General features: G+C 42.7%; 1 protein-coding gene across 4 annotated transcripts in view; it reads left to right on the top strand.

Annotated features, from left to right (window-relative positions):
* The first annotated feature begins 2,366 nt into the window (after nt 1–2,366).
* svep1 (sushi, von Willebrand factor type A, EGF and pentraxin domain containing 1) overlaps nt 2,367–21,363 on the top strand; it is a 159,876-nt gene continuing 140,879 nt past the window's right edge. For 3 of the 4 annotated variants that reach the window (XM_033018158.1, XM_033018156.1, XM_033018155.1), the window contains exons 1-3: nt 2,368–3,136; nt 16,520–16,775; nt 17,983–18,159. In XM_033018158.1, coding sequence (XP_032874049.1) covers nt 2,636–3,136; nt 16,520–16,775; nt 17,983–18,159 — 934 coding nt within the window. In that variant the 5' untranslated portion in view covers nt 2,368–2,635. Of the gene's footprint in view, nt 3,137–16,519; nt 16,776–17,982; nt 18,160–21,363 lie in introns of all 4 variants that reach the window. The other variant, XM_033018157.1, reaches the window with a different exon arrangement.

Raw genomic sequence — 21,363 nt, 5'->3', positions numbered from 1 at the left:
TCACTTTCAGGTGTACCTGGTACAGATTCCGGTTCTCTGCCGCACTCCTCACAATGCTAAGATCAGCTTGATGTTGTTAGTGAGGTGAGGGACATAATGGGCTATAAGATTATGGATTGCAGTGATTCAGAATTCAGTTCACAATTGTAACATTTGGGGCTTAATGGATTAATTAACAGTTTGGGCACAGTGCAAAAAAAAGGAACTTGCCCATTATCCATTCCAAATGTTTCACATTCTATTCTGCTTCCTCTGCGTGTCCAAAGATTTATTGATCTCAATTACTGAGCATCCAAAGCCCTCTGGCTTCAGACAATAATAAAGATTCGTAAACATCAGAGCAAAGATGTTTCTCTTCATCTCTGTCCTGAATGTATTTTATCCTGAATCTCTGACCTCTATTCTCCTAACAGGGGACTGCCAATTATTCATTCCAAGCGAGGAATATACAAAAGCCTTTGGGCCCTGTACACATTGGAAAGCAGTTACTGTAGGAGTGCCAAGCATAAAAGAAAGGGGCTGATCCTTGTGGTTATTGTGGTGGAGCTGAGGTTCTTTAATGGGAGAAGTCATTAAAATGTGGCAAGGGGAAGATTTCTCTCAGGTCCCCCCCCCCCGCAGCAAAGCCTTCTCCGGGTTGATTCAGTCTATGTGAGGCTGTGGTCTCTTCTTATACTTATTCTTTGATGAGTTAGGTATATAAAAGCTTCCCAGAGGAGAAATTAGTCCTCAATTGTAAGCAATGCAATAACAGATACACAGAGTACTCCACTTTTGAAATTCAGTTCTACTGAACTCAATGGGCGGAATGGCTATCATCCGTGCTGGATCATTCCATGAGTTGCAGATCTGACAAAACTCAGCAAGGATCAGGCACGAAGAATCCAATTGTAGAAACAAAGAACTGCAGCTGCTGGTTTATTCCAAAGATAGACACAAAGTGCTCGCATAACTCAGCGGGTCAGGTAGCTTCACTGGAGAAAAAGTATAGGTGGCGTTTTGGGCCAGAATCCTTCTGAAGACGGGTCCCAACCCAAAACATCACCCATCATTTTTCTCCAGGGATTCTAAAGAAGAATCCTGACCCAAAACGTCACCCATAAATTTGCTCCAGAGATGCTGCCTGACCCATTGAGGTACGCCAGTACTTTGTGTCTCGTTTAAGAGGCCAATTGGTGGCCAATGTCTCAGCTGTTACGGAACTACCCAAACCAGTGTTATCTGACAAGTTATTTAATCCAGATCAAAGATGTTAAAAGATAAGGACATGGTTTTATACAATACTTTCACAGTGTCTCACTTCCAGTTGAAGTCACTGTTATAAATGTAGAACAACTGACAGTAGTGCTGTATTTACTCGGTCCAATGTTGCATATCAGGCTAGAACTTTTCATTCTGGTCTCTGGCTGGGGATGGGGGAAAGCTTTGGTTTAATAGGTCTGAACGAAGGCAGTTCTAACAATGACATTCATTCAACACTGCTCTGATGTCAGTGTAGTCTTTAAGCTCAAGTCTCCCGATTGGAGCTTGTTTTCATGTGTAGTCCCTGATAGCATTATTTTGAAGAACAGTGGAGTCGCCACTGATATCTTGACCAACTTTCATCCCTTAACCAACTTCACAAAAACAGATGGTCTGGCCATTACCACATTACTGATTGTGGGAGCTTGCTGTGTGTATACTGATTATGTGTGTTGTACATTAAATCAGTAAACACACTTCAGAACTACAAAACTGAGTGTAAAGAGCTGTGGGTCATGCTGAAAGAGAAGCAATTGCAATACAAGTTGATTTGGGATAGATGCTAAAATCCTTATGTAAGTAATAACAATGTGAGCACAAAGATTTTTGATGATTCTTGCCAAATGCTATGATTTAGCAGCTGATATGGCTTTTGCCCAACTCTTCCCTCATCCAGTCCCTGAAGCTAATATGTGTTGAGTAAATGTTATATTGAGAAATAAAACCTGTTTTCAAAAAGCTGTTAAAGTGTCTGCATTTATGGAATGTGTCAATCTACTGTGTTCTTTATCCCCTAGATAGATTGGGGGTTGGAGACATGGGGGTGGGGATGGTGAAGGTATTCTGTTAGTTGATTGAGGCTAAATATAGTTTAAATTATTAAATTATATACTTTTACATGCTTAGCTGAAATACTTTGGAAGAGATGCTACTGTTCAAAGGAAAACCGAGTCAATTAAACAACTGCATTTGAAAAGTGCCCAGAGTGTTTTCAATTAAAATGGCACTCCCGGTATCTGGTTTTGCCAGGCATATGGGATCAATCAGGAAGTTTGTGCTGATGTTTTCTTTGGGAAATGCTGATAGCTCGACGCATGTGTAGCAGCAACAAGGAATCTCAGTTACTCCAGCAGCACTTATTTTAAAAAAACCCGCCCTCTCCTTTACTGCTTCAGTGTCAGAGTCACAAGGACACTTAATGTTTCATCCTATCAGGACCTGACTCCTCGTGCTGGTCTACTGAGAAAGTGTGGGTATAAGAGACGATATCCAGAAGGAGGGGGAGATTATTTTGTCTGAAATCTTTTTTTGCAGAAGGTTCTGTACATAAAGCCTGAGGAGACTGAACGACAACTCTAATCTGACACTTACCTGCTTTTATTTCTGGTGGACAATGCGGCAGGCTGCAACCCTCTCCTTACTGCTGTATGCTGCCTGCTGTTTGGGCGTTTACGTCCCTTTCTCTTTCCAGAACAGGCTTTACTTGAGGAGCACCTATGATCTGAAGGAACGCCGCAATGCCTTGGACACAGGAACCAACCGAGTGCTCAAGTTGGGCGCCGTCTTCAAACGAAACGTGCGCAAGCTGAGGGAGAAGAGCGACAACCTGGACCTGGTCTTCCTCGTGGATGAGTCTTCTAGTGTGGGCAACGCCAACTTCATCAATGAGCTGAAGTTCGTCAAGAAGCTGCTGTCGGACTTCCCAGTGGTGCCGTCTGCCACCCGGGTGGCGATAGTGACCTTCTCCTCCAAGAACAATGTGGTGCCCAGGGTCGACTACATCTCTGCCCCGCAGTACCACCAGCACAAGTGTTCACTGCTCAATGAGGAAATCCCCGCCATCAACTACCGGGGAGGAGGGACCTTCACAAAGGGAGCATTCCAGCAAGCAGCAGTAAGGCATTCTCCTGTTTACCATTCATTCTCAGATAGGACAACAGAGCTAGGCAATTGATCAACAGACAAGAGGGAATTGTAAGCTTGTATAGTAGTTGGTTGAAATGTAACAAGTCTATCAGAGTTGCAGTGGATAAAGGAATGGTCTTTCCATTCAGCAGTTAAATATTTTTCCTCGTAGTTCGATGCTTTTAACTTAAGGTTCACAAATGTAAAATATTTGAAATTGTGGTTTTTCTATTGTGGAAATATTTTAATTCCCATCTCAGAAGCTATATCCTAGCTCACACTGATGCACTTTCACCCATCGCTCCTTGCTCATTGAGTTGGATGGGGTCCAGATCTCTACCTCTCTCTCTTCTTTTACTCTCGGACCAAATATTTGGTCACTGCCTTAATATCTTCTCGTGTCTTCGACGTACTTTGATAACACTCCTGGGAAGCACTCGGGAGATTTTTGCTATGTACATTGTTATTAATGTTGTCTTGTGTGAGCATTTTGGGAAACAATTTAGTTTGTGTGTTCAGCAGTGTGGATGTCTGAAGTACCATTCTGCTCACAGAGCTGCACGAGGCTGAGTCAGGACAGTCTGATAATCACAGGATGTGAGCTGCCTCACAACCACAGCTTATCTATCATGCAGAAACAGAGTAAAATGAAATACACAGACAAGACCAACTCTTCAAGTTGCTGAATGCTTAAATTAAGTGAAATATGTCTAAATATCTAAGTGGGGCTTGCACATTAATGAGTAAATTGCAGTTATGCCGAACTCTGAAGAAGAGTCTCGACCTGAAACATCACCCATTTCTTCTCTCCAGAGATGCTGCCTGTCGCAGAGTTACTGCAGCGTTTTGTATCTATCTTCGCTGTCTATCATCTGCAGTTCCTTCCTACACATGAAACTGAGGGAAGCATTTTACCTACGGCCTAGGTGCAGCATGTTAAACTTTGCATTAGAAGTTTCAAGAGCCAAGAGTAAAGAGTGTTTAAGTGTCATTTGCACCAGGACTAGAAAATTGCAATTCTTACGGGCCTGTCCCACTTGGGCATCATTTGCGCGTCACGCAGATGGCGCGCAAAGATTTTGTACGTCTCAAAATCCTGGGGCGTCGCGCGTGACCGCGCGTCACTGCCTACATCACCACGCACCATGCGCGCGTAATGTGCACCATGCGCGCATCATGTGCGCGTCACGTCGCGCGCCGTGATGCGTAAATTATGTCGCGTAAATGACGCGCAAATTACTCCCAAGTGGGACAGGCCCTTTACTTTACAGGTAGATTAAATGCAACAACACAACAGAATAATACACTATAAATAAATTGTCAGTTATTCTAGGTAATCCAGATCATGATAGTGCAAGTCAAAGCTCGCAGTGCAACCTTAGTATTCCATTGTGGTTCGAGTTGAGGTAATGTTGCAGTTAAGATTGTGCAGTGTGGTTCAAGAGTCTGATGGTCGGTGAGAAGAAGCTGTCTTGAGCCTGGAAGTAATGATTCTCAAGCTTCTGTACCCTCTTCCTGGTGCTATCTGCCAGATGAGAGCATGGCCAAGGTGGTGTGGGTCTTTGATGATATTAGCTGTCTTCTTGAGCCAGCGCTTCTGGTAGATCTACTTCGATAGTGAGTGGGTCAATACCCATGATGGACTGGGGAATGTCCACCACTTTCTGCAGCCTGGGCATTCCTAAGCATTTGTATTACCAGACCACATTGTAATGCGACCACTTAATATGCTTTCCATTGTACATCGGTAGAAGTTTGTCAGAGCATTCTGCGACATGCTGGGTGCTCTGTCAACATTGTGCAGCCAAGTCTCACACGAGAGATCTGAGTTCAATATCTAGGCTGACAATAAGCACAGAGGAAGAGTTAATTGTCAGATGTGTTGCTGCTTGAATGCAATGTTAAATTGTCTCCTCTCTCAAATGGTTGAAAACGATCCTCAAGTAGCAGGAGATCCTTCCTGGAATTTCACTGCCACCAATTGGATTTTAAATGGGAGAAACTGGCATTTTCATCATTGTAACAATTATGGTATTTCATTGATTAAGAAGAACTATAAAACTTTATGGTACTTTATGAGTACATAGCTTTATTTTTATTATGAAATAAAATTCATGTCTGGCAAATCAAATAAATTTGAAAATCCTTGAAATAGTGCCTTGAGATCCTTGGTATCCTACACAGAGGGTAAAACATGGTTTTCCTGAGTCCTTTCATACAGAGCACAATGTTTCTGTCATTGCAGGACATTCAGTATTGCATTGGATATCACCTTAGTTGTGTGGTTAAAGTGGGATTTGAACCAACTATATTCTTAGTCAAGGCAAAACACTATTAATTGACCGTCAAGGCAAAACACTATTCATAGCCAACCTTGTCTATTTGTATCAATTCATGGAAGGGAGAAGGAATAAGCATTAAAGATTACAATTAAACATTTATATAACAATATAATTATTGCAATAATATAATATTTCAATAATGCAATTATATTATGGAGCATGACTAACTGAAACTTTGTCAACAACGCATCGACGATTTACTGGTTTGAGCTCCCACAATGAAAGAGTGCCACTTAGGATTGAACGGAGAATAGGACGAGGCCATTCAGTCCCTCAGTCTATTTCTCCTATGCAATTAGATCAGTGTTTATCTTTAACAGAGTGCCGTCTACCCACCTTGGTGCAGTTACCCTTAACATTCTCTCCTGACTTTAATCAACCCAAGGTTTGATCAATTCAGGCGGAAGGAGAATCAGATTTTCTTAATCTTTTGTATGAAGCAGAGCATCCCAACATCACTGTCAAATTGCACCCTCATAACCATAATTCTGAATTTCCCTTTTCCATTTATAACTTCACCCATTGGTCATACACTGACTTTATTGAATAGTCATAACTAGGAGCATAGATTTACAAAACTTCCCCAGTATAAGCACCAGTGTCAACATATCTGCAAAGCAGAGTATTTTCAACCATCCATGAACACACGTAAGGGAGTGATAAGTAGCTCAAAAGAAACTGAAGGGTTTTCTTTGCACTATAAAATCAGTATTAAACCACAGCAAGAAAGGGATAGCCTTTAAATATATTTTAGGGCACAATTTTATATTCCCTCATTTACAGTATTTATCACCACAAACCTTCCCATTGATTTCATTGAAACATGTATAGTACCTATGTGGCTTAACAGGTTAGGTGTATCCTTGGTTTGGCCGCCTTGGACCAGAGGTTGGAGTGTGTAAAAGCGGTGTTAAGGTAAATGAACCACTGCAGTTTTATAGAATGATGGAGCAGGCACAAAGTGCCAGATCAAAAAAAAACATTCTTCTATTTCTTATGCGCTTACATCGTACCTGATGGCCCGATGAAAGATAATATTGTGTTACACCTTGAACACGATGAAGGTGCTTCCACAGTGCTATTGCGAGGGAGTTCCATAAGTTAAACCAGCAATGATAAAGGAATGGAAATGTTCATCCAAGTTAGGAAATTGAGTGACTGGGAAGCAGTGATGTTCTCTTGCACTTAAGTTGTTGCACATATCCTTCTAGATGGTTTAGTGCATGGGGTTTGGAAGTTATGTTGGAATAGATATTATTTTAATAGCTTTTGTTAAGTATCCACCAAGTTCCCTGAGTGGGACTTATCTGGAAGATATCAAGAATAATGAGTCAAGAGTGTTCTATTGTCACATGGCCCGAAATGGAACAATTAAATTCTTACTTGCAGCAGCACAACAGATATGTAAACATAGTACTCTGTAAACACCATAATAAACAAAAACAAAAGCCTTAGTGAGGAACAGTGCATTTTCCCCAATTATTTGCTTGCTATGTGAAGAAAGCAACTGCAGATGCTGGTTTACACCAAAGATAGACACAAAATGCTGGAGTAACTCAGCGGGAAAGGCAGCATCTCTGGAGAGAAAGAATGGGTGGCATTTCGGGTCGAGACCCTTCTTCAGACTGTCACCCATTCCTTCTCTCCAGAGATGCTGCCTATCCCACTGTGATACTCCAGCAATTTGTGTCTATCTTCGGTGACAAGCAAATAAATGGGGAAAATGCACTGTTAATTTTGTCTATTTGTTTGGTATGTCCTCCCTGGATGGCCTTCTCATAGTTTTAATATATGGAGCTTCCAATTATATAATCAAGGAATCTCACAGTACACATTTAGCCCACCGTGACTATATCAACTCATTGAAAGAGTGACCCAATTAATCAGAGTTCTCATTCATCCCACATGGTTCTGCAGACAATTTCTCTCCCAGTCGACTAAGAGTGTGCATTACCATGTGTTGGGAAGAGGATAAACAGATGTCATCAATACTAGAAAGTAACCAAGAAACCTTAAGGGGAATTGAGATGAAACCTGTTAACCTAGACAGGGGTGGAATGCAGAACTCTTTCCCACAGGGAATAATTGAGGCCCGTAGAATACAGTACATGGAAAGCTTGGGCTGTAGATTTTCTGCAAAATTATTCGTACTCTTCAGAATGTTACTATTAATTCTGCTTCCACTATGCAATGCACTCTGGATGACAATAGCTTACTGCATTAAAATTAAAGGCATTTACAAATTCCCTCGGGCTCCACATGGAATATTTAGATTCCATCTCACCCGCAGAACAAAACATCCACCTCATTGAGTCTGTTGAATTAACCAGACGTTGCAATTGCTTACAAAGTTTCAATGTAACTGGGTCACTTCCCATGGGAGGGTGAAATCTAGACAATTCCTCTATGATCTAAACCAACCCAGCAGAAATATTTCTCCAATATCACATTCTCGTAATTCATTTATCACCCCTTGCATTTAATGAGAAGTTCATACCTTCAACTTGAAGTCCATTTCATTCCAAGGATCGTTTTTGCAAATTGCTATCTATGAATCACCAATAATCTTCGAACCTGAGTTTAACTCTCCCACTGTGACAGGATGAATACTTAATTAAAAAAGTGATATCATAGGGGATTTTAAGGTATTAGATGTAAAGCAATGATTTACAGTTCTGGCATTCATACCTTGTGAATGGGGCACTATCACAGCTGTTTGCTTCAGTTTCCATATTGGAACTCATTGTTCCAACATAAACTCTCTGTGTTTCATGCTGTACAGATGCTAGTTATTAGCAAGCACCTATTAACCCTAAAGGATATAATAACATTTCGTCATAATCTTGAGTAATGATGAGAATATTTTAGTTTATTTTTCACCATAAGACTAAACTGTGAGTAAATTCATTGAACCAAATAAAGGTTATCGTTCCAATAAGCTTATTGCTTGTTGAGAGATCAATCTTCCTCATCCTACCTGTGTACCCCAAATGATTCATGCTTTGAACTCGCTCATATGGTTTGTTGTCATTATTTTGGATGATGATATTTTCCTTTTATTGCTGCTCCAAATTTTCTCATTTTCTACCACAATGAACAACATTCCTGGGCAATTTTCCCCACTACCCTTCATAACCTCAATGCGTCAATCAGTCTTGGCATAAGAGTTTGTTGATTTTCAGTGGAGGTAACGATCTATCTTGTCATCTACAAAAAGGAGTGGGGAAATGAGTTGAAACTGCTTCCCAGGAGAGGCTTAGTGACCAGGTAAGACAGTAAGAACATAAGTATCAGTCTGAAGAAGGGTCTCGACCCGAAACGTCACCCATTCCTTCTCTCCAGAGATGTTGCCTGTCCCTCTGAGTTACTCCAGCATTTTGTGTCTATGTTCGATTTAAACCTGCATCTGCAATTCTCTCCTACACAGTAAGAGGGTAGCTGGCAACAGATCCAGATGGGAGATGAGACTATTTTTTTTAAAGCCACTTGTTAGAATCTGGACTTAAAGGACAATGGAACCAGATCTAATGGTAAGTTTCAAAAGGAAATTTAATAAAAACTAGACTAAGTGGGACCCGTTGAGGGCTGGTCACCCAACGCAATATTCCACCTCTCCACCAATTCCAATATTGCTCACCAGTAGGGGGGGGCTTTCTGTTGCGCTAGTATGGGTGTGGGCCGAAGGTATTGGTTTCCAGAGGGCTAGTATAGATATTGTGGGACGAATGGATTCTTGGGCTGGCAGCTCAGTCCAGCACAGCGGCCTGGCAGTACAGTCACTCGGACCTGGCAGGCTGGCAGCTGAGAAACTGCCAGAAATTCTGCCCAAAACAGGTGACAGACTGCGAGAGAGAAGTGGGGAGAGGGTGGACTGAATGGATTATTGGCCTGTCAGTTCAGTCACTTACAGCTGGTGGGCTGGCAGTTCACTTACTCACGGCTCGTGGGCTGGCAGTGCAGTCACTCACGCCTGGTACGCTGGCAGTTCACTCAGTCACCCCTCCTCCCTTCACACCCCCCCCCCCACCAACTCTGCTCCTTGTCATTCACACACACAGACTCACAAGCAAAAACGTGCTTTAAATAACATCCAACAATATACTCACCATAGACAGAGCAGCTCCCCTGAATTATTCAACGGCGCCCGCACTCGGCACCATCTTGATGTCACCCTCTGAGTGAGCCACCACACTTCTGGGTTTTATAGTCCCTCCCCCCTGCCGCCAGCGGGGGCAGCAGAGAGAATGGCGAAATTTTTAAAAACATTAATTTCTCTCTGATTTTTCATCAATGGTAAAAATCCTCCAGTCTAGTCTGGCGGAGGGGGGCTCGGAGCGAGGTGGCCAAAAATGATGGCCGTAAGTGGCGGCGTTCTCTCGGAAATCACATCGCAGTGAGTCAATAGCGGTCAAGATCCTACTTTTAGTAATATAGTAGATAGATGTGCAGGGTTATGGGAAATGGGTAGGGGAGTAAAATTAATTGAAAAGCTGTAGGAAGGAACTGCAAATACAGGTTTAAACTGAAGATAGATGCAAAAAGCTGGAGTAACTCAACGGGTCAGGCAGTATCTCTGGAGAGAAGGAATAGGTGATGTTTCGGGTCGAGACCCTTCTTCAGAGCTCTTTGAAAGAGCCAGCACAGAGATGATGAGCTAAACATCTTGTAATATTCTGTTATTCTATGCTGCCCTCAATTTGATTTTATAATGTCTATTCCTGGCACTTCTGCACTTTCGCTGTTTAGTTCTGTTCCCTCAGTGGGAAACCAAATGTAACTCCAAAATAGCTTCACTGACCATTACTCATGCAACAGCGGATTCCATTACTAATTAAAGTGACCATAGGTTATGTCATCGCCAGTTTAATTTACGATACAACAGCGTCGGATTGCAAAATGCTCATTGACCATGAAATGCTTCAGGCTATTATGTGATGATCAATGGTGTTACACAGTTACAAGGTTCTCCTCATACGTTTTGCTAATGCTTGCAGGGAGTTTAAGTTTAGCACTCATATTGTTCACCAATATCGCAGATGTACCTTAAATAAAACACTTGCAGCTACCAAAATATTGTCATACACTCCAACATGTGCCTCACTGCTTTACCAGCAAGTACCAGCTTATCACCTAACTGGCGGGACTTGGTGTCAACACTCACCTTTGCAATTGGATCCTCGACCTCCTGACCAACAGACCCCTATTAGTGAGGATAGGGAACAAATTATCCTCTATGATAATCCTCAACAAGGGGGCACCGCAAGGATGCGTTATCAGCCCCCTTCTTTACTCCTTCTACACCCACAACTGTGCAACCATGTACAAATCTAATTCAATTTTCAAATTTGCAGACGACATCACCATCAAATAATGATGGAATGGAGTAGAGGAAGGAGATTGAGAACCTGGTGTTCTCTCCTACAACTCTCACCAACTTCTACCGATGCGCCGTAGAAAGCATTTTATCAAGATGCATCACAGCTTGGTTTGGGAACAGCCCCATCCAAGGCCACAAGAAATTGCAGCAAATTGTGGACGCAGCCCAGACCATCACACAAACCAAACTCCCTTCTATTGATTCCATTTATATCTGACATTGCATAATCAAGGACGAGTCGCATAATCAAGGACGAGTCGCACCCTGGCCACTCCCTCTTCTCCCCTCTCCCATCAGGCAAAAGGTATAGAAGTGGGAAAACGCACACCTCCAGATTAGGGGACAGGGGTGAGATTATGGAGGAATTATCTGAAGAAGGGTCCCGATCCAAAACATCACCTGCTGGTGTTGTCCAGAGATGCTGCCTGACCTGCTGAGTTACACCTGCACATTGTGTGCTTTTGAGGAATTTTAATTGTTCTCATTTACATTGGCCTTATTGGTCCATAATTATAAGCAAGGAATTCCCCATTCAATGGCTCACGCCAGCTCTCAGTGGAACTACGTCTCAATTTTTAAATTCTTAAATCCCTCACTGGTCTTGCATCTTCCCATACCTGTGACCTCTGCCAGTGGCACACCCCTTTGAAATACCTGCACTCCTCTAACCCGGCCTCTTGGCCATCAGCTGTTTGATGGTCATCCATTCAGTTATTTAGACCTCAAACAAAAAGTCAACTCCTGGAAGAACTCAATAGGTTCTGATGTAGGTCTCAACACAAAATATCAACCATTCTTTTGCCTCCACAGATGCTGCTTGATACATTGTTTTACCTAGAGTTTGTGTTTTGCTCCACGTTCCAGCATCTGCATTCTCTTGTGCCTTCACTGAGGCACGAAAGTCTGGAAATCCATTTCTTAACCTTCCCACCCCTCATTATTTACAATACTCCATAAAAATGATTTATTCGAACAACTTAGTAAAAACAGAGCAATAAGTAAACATTCAGCAGGTAAGGCAGTGTCTTGGAAAGATAAACCCAGGTAATGCTGCCTCACAGCTACAGCAACATGGGTTCAATCCTAACCTCCATTGCTGTCTGGGTGAGGTTTGTAGGTTCTCCCTGTGACTGTCCAGGCTTCCTTTGAGTACTCTTGATCCCTCTCACGTTCTAAAGGAAAGTTTGGTGGTTGATTGACTGCTGTTAGTTACCTCCAATGTAAATAGTTGGGTGGCAGGAGAGGGCATATAAATGGGAATGAACTAGTTGTGGGGAATGTGATGGATAAGATTACTCTGAGAGAGAGCCAGCAAGGACTTGATAGCCCAATTTGCCTCATGTGATGTGCAATAATTTGCTAAAGTCCAATATATTGTGTGTTTGCACACTCTTCACCCAATCCAGAAACCAAACACTATTGGAATGAAATGATCCAGATAACCTATTTCATCCAAGCTTACTCATAATTCTCCCTGAAGAGTAATAGAAAGTAAGGCATGGCAAGTGGTGTGAAAGTAACCAATGTTAGCATCGACTGATCATTTGATCATTGCCATGGTGATTTGTGTGGGGGTTTGTGCATGAATATTGCCTACCCCCATTTTCCACAATTATAATATTTAACAACTCATTTTTTAAACAATAAATCCTGGGATGATGAAGCATGCAATACAATCGCAAGTCTTTCTTTCTCTTCCACGTCAGGCAGCTCTTGTTAGTGGTAATGTTAAACTGCGAGCAGACGAGAATGCACAGTGCTGGATACATGTAGGAAATGTGCTCCTGTGGGAATGTCTGGAAAAATAAATACTCTGAGAGCAAAAGGATCTCAAACCTCAAACATGTACAAGCCAGGCTCCCAGGATTTTGTTTTGAACCCAGATCATTCTCAGTTTCTTGCTACTTCTCTTTATTTGCATCCTTCTTACATAGCTTCTCCTGTTGTCCACGGATGCCAAATCTATATTTGGTCCTTCTGACAGCCTCTGCTACTCTGAATTGCTAAGCTATCCTTATTACCTTTCGCCTTCAAAGGATCGACTCAACAGCTATCACACTATCTCTGAACTCCCTTTCTTTTAAAGTCTCCACAAGTTGTGATCTCCAGTATCAAGGCCAATCTGTCCCAAAGGATATTGTCTGCATTCCTTCAGTGCTGTCAAAATCACAAATAACTGATGGTTGGTTACTGCAGTTCATAATCCCTTCTTGTTTCCCTGATTGCTGGACATTTTTCTACATTACAGCAGGGGCTACACCTCACTTGCTATGAAGTGGCTGAAAGGGGTTGTATGAATGCAAGGCTTTCTTAAAGATCACACAGGTAGAACATTCTCTTTATTAGCAGTTCCACTTTTATTCAACTACAACAAGGAACTGTTCTGAGGGATAAGAGGATCGCTCACCACAGATTGACGGTAATTGGCAAAGGAAATGGAGGCAAAATCAGGAAAATGTTCATCATCCAGTGAGCTATTGTGTTCTGGAATGCACTGCCTGAAAGAATGGTGGATGCTGTTTCACTTGCAATTTTTAAAAGCGGAATTGGATAAATATTTAAGTGGGGAAACGTTTAGTGGGGCTATGGGAGTGGGATTAATTGGAGAGTTTTTCACAAGCACAAGTGCACAGATGGTCTTCCTCTCCGCTGAGAAGTAAATAAATCACAAAATCCAATCAGCGTCAACTTAAAATGGTCTGTCTTCTTGTCTAACATCATTCAACAATGATACTTGTGCATAGTCTAATTTGCCCTCCTAAACTGCACTGGTTGACATCCATTTTGAATGATTTTTGTACAGCAAAGTGTTGTCATTAAATCATTCTGATTTATTGTCAACCATTAATCTTCATAACATACCAAGCACTACACTCCTGTTGTATTTCATTCCAAAAGCATTTAGGACTGTGGGTTCTGAAAACAGTATTTGGAAAATGTGGTCTTGTTTACGGTCAAAGGGTCAATCTTGTCAATCACGGTGACAGCAAACTCAATGACTGATCAGGAAACGCAGCACAGAATGCCATCGGGTTCACGGGTGACAGACTTCACCACTGACGGCAAATAAACAATCCAGTTCTGAAAATACTGATCCTCCAAGACAGAGTACAGGAACATTTAATGGCAGAGAGGGAAGAAAGGAAGGTTTGCAAACATTGGCGAGAAATGCCACTGAGCTGAATTGTGGAATACAATGCGCTCTCGTTACTGACTGACACGTTCAGTGCTACCCAAGGGAATGTGTTTCCAGAGAATGATATCTTTCACAAACTTCAGTTACGCCAAAGCACTTTGCCGCCAGTGAAGTATTTCTTATGACACAAGAAACTGATGATATTTGTATCTTGAACAAGACACAATGTGAAAGAAATCAGCATGTGAAAGAAACTCAGCATGTGAACGAACTCAGCATGTCAGGCACCCTCTGTGGAGGGAATGAACATCCCTATATGCTGCCTGACCCATAGAGTTCCTCCAGCACTTTGTGTTTTTAAATAATTTGAAGTGTAGTCATTCTTGTAATGCAGGAAATGTGCCAGCCAATCACTACAGTTCCTACAGTTAATAATGAGGAAATGTGACTTTTTTTGCAATATTGATTGTGGGATCAATATTGGCTGGCACACTTGTCTTGGAACTTTCTCTGTCTATTTGCGCAGGCAAACAGTGTCTCATTTCATCTCAACTCATCCAAAGGGCAGCGCCTTAGACAATGCAGGACTCCATCAGGGGTCTATTAGAGTCAAAGATAGATACAATAAGCTGGAGTAACTCAGCGGGCCAGGCAGCATTTCTGGAGAGAAGGGATGGGTGATGTTTCAGGTCGAGACCCCTTTGCAGAATTGTGTACAGACGGGGCATCGAAGGACGAGAAGCCAAAGCGAAGAAGTGGAGGCCAAGATGCCGAATGGAAACAACGGCGAAAAGCTAAATAACTGAACGGACGCGACGCCGAAAAGCTAAATAGCCTAATGAACGCGACGCAGAAAAGCCAAATAACTGAACGGGCGCGACGCCGAAACGCCAAATAACCGAAAGGACGTGATGACAAAAAGCCAAATAACCTAACAGATGCGACGCCGAAAGCCAAATAACCGAACGGGCGCAACGCCGAAAAGCCAAATACGTGACGCCGACCGAAAAGCAAAATATTATTTCATTTTCCCTCGCCGCTTTTGGACTGCCAGAGATCATAGAGCGCATTATTTTTGTAAGCGTTGATTTACCATGGTGCTTGGGTTTGAGATGCTGGAATCTCTCCATCTCTCTCTGTCTCGTTCTTTCTCACTCTCTCTCTCTCTCCCCTCTTTCTCTCACTCCCCTCCCTCCCTCTGCCCGCGATGATTTGAGCCAAGTCTTGGCACCAGGCTCAGTAAGGACATTGTCATTAGGTCATAAGATCATAAGGAATAGGAGTAGAAATGGGCCATTTGGCCCATCTAGTCTACTCCACCATTCAATCATGGCTGATCTATCTCTCCCTCCTAACCCCATTCTCCTGCCTTCTTCTTATAACCTCTGACACCTGTACTAATTAAGAATCTATCTATCTCTGCCTCAAAAATATCCACTGACGGCCTCCACATCCTTCTGTGGCAAGGAATTCCACAGATTCACCACCCTCTGACCAAATACATTTCTACTCATCTTCATAAAAGAACGTCCTTTAATTCTGAGGCTATGACCTCTAGTCCTAGATTCTCCCACTAGTGGAAACATCCTCTCCGCATACATGCTAACCAAGCCTTTCACTATTCTCTTGTGGGCTAAAGGCTATGTACTGTGCTGTACTGATCTATATTCTATGTTTCATGTTCTGTGTTCTGTTGTGTTCTGTGTTCTATGACATGGATGTGGTGAATTGAAGGACCTGTTTCCATGCTCCATTATTATGTGTCTATTCCTAAGGTATAATGTATGAAGGAATTTATGTCCAGTTCACAATAGGGTTGCTTATTGTGCAAGGCAAGTGTATTCACATCTCTGTAGATAAGTTTGCCTTCTACTGATGCATGAAATTTATCTTTAATCTTCCAGTTTTCAATTCCACAACCATCATCTAAAGTTATTTGGGGCAGGGGCACAGGTGCTGGCAACCTCTAGTCTTATCTCAGTCATAGTTCTCATACCACGAAAGCTAAATTCATGGCTTTTATTGCCTCACACTAACTTTGCGATTTGGCCTCCCTGGACACCAGCCCCAGTTCAATGGGAAAGCCTCTTGTACCTGGGACATGAAGAAAACATTTCAAAAGAGCAGGACTGAGTTTTCACCAAAGGAGTACTGTAACAATTCACATGGTACAATTTCAATGAGGAATTATCTCTGACGCATGGTTAATGTTTATATTCCTGCTTACATAAACATAACTAAAACAAAACAGGGTAGGACACTATTTCAGACCATTCAGAAGATGGATCCCAATCCGAAACATCACCTATCCATGTTCTCCAGAGATGAAGCCTGACTCATTGAGTTACTCTAACGTTGTGTGTTGTATTGTTTTATGTTCTATGGAGGATTAGAGTCAATGGGAGGCTGATGATGGACTCAATGGGATGAAGGACCTGTTTCCATGTTGAATGTTGCAATAACTCTATGACCTAGGAAATTGCTTGCTGTACCCTAACCTTGTGCTCTTCCTCCCAGCAAATCCTGCGACATTCCCGCTGGAACTCCACCAAAGTGGTCTTCCTGATCACGGATGGGTACTCCAATGGAGGAGACCCGAGGCCCATCGCAGCAGCCTTGCGGGACATGGGAGTGGAGATCTTCACGTTGGGCATCTGGCAGGGCAACATTCGGGAGCTGCAGGACATGGCGTCGCACCCCAAGGAGGAGCACTGCTACATTCTGCACAGCTTCGCCGAGTTTGAAAGTCTGGCTCGAAGGGCTCTCCATGAAGGCAAGTATCAACAGTTCCAGCCTCCGCACAGAAACACTCAGTCCGAATAGTCTGCGTCACCTCCAGAGACTTTGTTTCATCCTATTGGCAAACCCTCATATTCCTTTCTCTCTCATGTGTTCCTCCCACTTCCTCTTAAACCCAACACCTCGACCACTCCCTATGTTCTTGTATGGATGTATCTACCAAATTCCATCTGGTGGCCATGCTTACTCAACAAACACTCTCACAGCCCTGTCCCCTCAGTTGGATTTAACTCTTAACACTTTCAGCTTCAATAACATCCCTACAATTGGTGTTTGAGAGACTTGTCCAACCAGCAGACAGTAATCTCATGTGAATTAGTGCTAGGTTCCAGAGACAAACCTCTCACATTGCATTCAGCCCATAAAGTCCTCCATTATATACTGTGAGGGAACAAATTGCTGGGTTTGTTTTAGTGGTTCCTGCTTGTGGTTTTATGAGTTGTTAATTGACCACTTATTGGGACATCTATTTGTAATGGCAGCAGGGTTGCACAGCAATTAGTCCTGCTGCTTCACAGCTTAAACAAACTGGATTCAATCCTGGCCTCGGCTGTCTGTGTGGAATTTGCATGTTCTCCCTGTGAAATTGTGTGCTTTCTCCTGGTGCTCTGATTTCCTCCTACATGGAGTGTGATGCCATTCCTGACTTGGTAAAATTGTAAATTGTCCCTAGTGTGTGTAGGATAATGTTAGTGTGTGGGGATCGCTGGTCAGTGTGGAATCGGTGGGCCGAAGGGCCTGCTTCCATGCTGTATAACATACAACTAGTATGAACAAGTCGACATGTACTCGGTGGGCCACAGGGCCTGGATCCATGCTGTATCTCTAAACTAAACTAAACTAAACAAAGTTGCAAGGACTGCAGCTAGATATATTGGAAGTGATAAATTCATCCCTTGTATTTACGAGATCCATTCAAGAAATTCTCTCTTGTATTCTGGGCTCACACTTAACCTTCATCCAATATTCATTAAAAAAACACAGGCCATTATCCCCTTGCTATGCACAGACTGGCTGCTGTGTACCTTGCACCACAACTGTGACTGTACTTCAGAAGTGTTTCACAGACAGCGAGGATGTCTCAGACATCCCAAAGGCAGTAAAATTGGAATGAAAAAAGACCATTAACTAACATTTCTGCTGCTTTTAGTTGTTGAAATAATGCGTGTTCCTCTCTGCAGATCTCCCCTCTGGGAACTACATCCAGGAATCCCCATCTCGCTGTTCATTCCTCTGTGAGTTGGGCCAGGACTGCTGTGATGTGATGGCAAGCTGTAAGTGCGGCACCAACACGGGCCAGTATGAATGCATCTGTGAGAAAGGCTATTACGGGAAAGGCCTCCAGCATGAGTGCACAGGTAGGAATATCTGCAGCTTCATGGCTTCTAACCCTGTTTCCAAATGTTTTGGGAAGCACTGGAAGAATCTTTATGCCAGAACATTTACCATTTTGATATACCATTGGAATTAACCATTCAATCTCCTAAATATTAGGGTCATTATTGGGGTCATTTTTTTGAGGATTACCTAGAATTACACAAGCCTTGACCGATAGGAAATCTTCCAATTAAGTCAAGAGTGTTTAATTTTCATTTGTTCAGAAACAGAACAATGAAATTCTTACTTGCAGCAAAATAGGCATAAAAACACAGTGCTCAATTGATAAAATAATATAAAAACAAAAAATAGTTTCATAAATAATAAACCCAATAAAGTACAAAATAAAGTCCAAAGTTCCTAGTGCAACCAATCTTCTCAGGAACTAGAGACTTTGACGGGCTTTCTTTATGATTGCATCAATGTGCTGGGCCCAGACCAACTTCAGAGGTATGCTCACCCAGGAACTTCAAGTTGACTCTCTCCACCACCGACCTGACGATGAAGACAGGTTTGTGGATCCTCTGCCTTCCTCTTCTAAAGTCAACAATCAATTCCTTGGTTTTATTGACATTGAGAGCAAGGTTGTTATTCTGGCACCATTCAATCAGACGATTAATTTCCTTCCTATACTCTGACTCATCATTATCTGTAATTTATCCAACAACAGTGGTGTCGTTGGTGAATTTAAAGATGGAGTTGGAACTGTGACCAGCTACAGTTATGGGTATAGAGTCAATAGAGCAGGGGATTGAGCACACAGTCTTGGGGTGGCTCTGTGATGATAGTTCTCAAGGATGTTGCCAATTTGTTCCAATTGTTTTCTGTTGATGAGGAAGTCAATGATCCAGTTTCAAATAGAATAGCATTGCAATCATCAACATTTACCTTACAAAATTAATTTTAAAAAAAGATGCTGTTCTAATGATGCTGTCATATTAAAAAAAAAAAAAACAGAGATCAAGAACATAAGAATTAAAGGCAATGGCTAATCTTTCACCACAATGCTTCCTTCTCTCCCAGTCCATGCATCCTTTGGTTGGTGCCCAACAATCAGTAGGACTGCTGATTCAAGAAGGCAATTACCACATATTCTGAAGGGTTATCGCAATGGGGTTGAAATAGTGGTGTTCTTATCATGGAAGAGAAAGTAAATTGCAAGATTGGATATTCTCTTCAACTCAACATCCACTGAAATAGAAAATTGCAAAAATTCATAGCTCACTATGTAGAATGTTTTTGTCATCTCACTCCTAACTGTCCTGGATCTGCCTCCTGCATCTTGACAGTCTAGTCAAAAAGAGTTGGCTCTCTGCATCGACCTTGCTCCTCTTGTTTCTGGTGTTCAGAGGGCACTTTATGTAATCTGCTTTGTGCACCAGAATTAAAACAGCGCAATCTGATGGTCTTCCCATACTGATCAAACAGTATCCACAATCATTTGACATAAGCACTGGACAGACCGGAGGAGGCGCTGCCCTGAACGGCTGCCTGTCCTGCAGCTGTCCGTTTTTTTTCACTTATTTTTTATCATTTTTAGTATGTCAAAGCGTGTAGTCAGGGGGTCTAATCTTTTTATGTGTGGGGGGTGGTGGGGGGGAAGGGGGAAACTGCTTTTCAAGTCCCTACCTGGTCGGAGGGGCTGCCTTCCTCCGAGCAGAGCCTTCGACCTGTCCTCGCGGCCTACCAGCGGGTCCTGGAGCGAAGTTTCCCTGAGAGGACCTGGCCAGAACCTCGGCTTTGGTGGCGGCGCAGCGCTGGAGCGCTGTTGCGGAGCGGGCGATGCCTTTCCTGGGTCGCCGCGCTGGAACTCCAGTATGCTGGGACCGCCGATAAGAACATTGTGGAGCCGCGGTTCTGTGGAGCGGCCAGCTGCGGCGCTGAACTTTACATCCCGGAGCCTGGGATCTCTCACCGAGATCGCCAGTGTGTGGAGCTCCGTCCGGTGCGGTTTGTTGGCTTGGAAGCCGCGGTCTCCGGTGGGAAGGCGGCCGTTCCTGGCACCCCAAGCCGCTGGGGGTTCTCCCGACGCCGGAGTATCATCACCCGGCGAGAACATCGGGTGCGACTGTGGAGGCCTCAATAGGCCCGACTCTGGGTGGACAAGAGGATGGGGACTGGACTTTGTGCCTTCCCCCACAGTGGGAACCACTGTGGGGGGATGTTTTTGTGTTTTGGTGTTGAATTTCTTGAATGCTATGTTGTATTTTTATTAGTGTGCTGCAAGGATATCTGAATTTCCCCTGAATAAGGGGATTAATAAAGTCTAATCTAATCTAATGTTCTGTCAGTCTTTTCTATGGAAAATATATTGGTTTGTATTGCAAAAATACCCAGGGATCAAACGTGTTTAACATTGAAGTCTTGTTAACATATAGTGTGTAATAAGCTGAATGAACCTGCTGGATGTGCACAATAATTTTAGTTGTATATTTACCTTGTTTACAGGTGAGTCATAGAGATTTAAGGGGACGTTTATTTGCATCCTGAAGATAATACCAACAGCATCATCCATTTATATAGCGGCTTTGAAATAGGAAAATGCCCCAAGACACTTCACAGGAAAGTTATCAGTCAGAGACTGATGATTAAACACATAATGCATTTCGTTGTCTGTGTATTGTACACTGACAATGACAATTAAAATTGAATCTGAATCTGAATCTGAATAAGGAGATAAAGGGTCATGCAATGGAAATCTTGGGCTAAGAGCAAGGTTCTAAAAAAGGGGAAAAGAGGCGGAAAGAATTAAGGAGAACATTAATGGGTTAAATCCTTGACAGTTGATAGTATAAATGCAGTGGATCCCAGAAATGGAGAGGTGTTAGGATCTCATAGGGTTGTAGGGCTGGAAGTATAGGGCTGGATTATAGTTGAGAATCAATGCGATGGGAAAAAAATATGAGAATTTTAATGTCATGATGTTGCTTAACCAGACGCCAGTGAAGAGCAATAAGCGGAGAAGTGGTGGGTGGGCAGGACTCAATGTACATCAAGACAGAGGCTGCAGATTTGATTTCCCAATGTTTGCAGAAGGTGGAACAATGGAGGTCAGTCAGCAATGTGTTGGAATAGGCAGGTCTACAGGTGTAAGGCAAGAACGAGAGTTTCAACAACAGATGAGATAAATCAATATTAAGAAGGTGATGGCATGGATATGAAATCACAAGCTTATCTGGGTCAAT

This window comes from Amblyraja radiata, chromosome 3, assembly GCF_010909765.2.
Source record: "Amblyraja radiata isolate CabotCenter1 chromosome 3, sAmbRad1.1.pri, whole genome shotgun sequence".
Classification (NCBI taxonomy): Eukaryota; Metazoa; Chordata; class Chondrichthyes; order Rajiformes; family Rajidae; genus Amblyraja; species Amblyraja radiata.
This window is presented reverse-complemented; position numbering and strand designations above follow the sequence as displayed.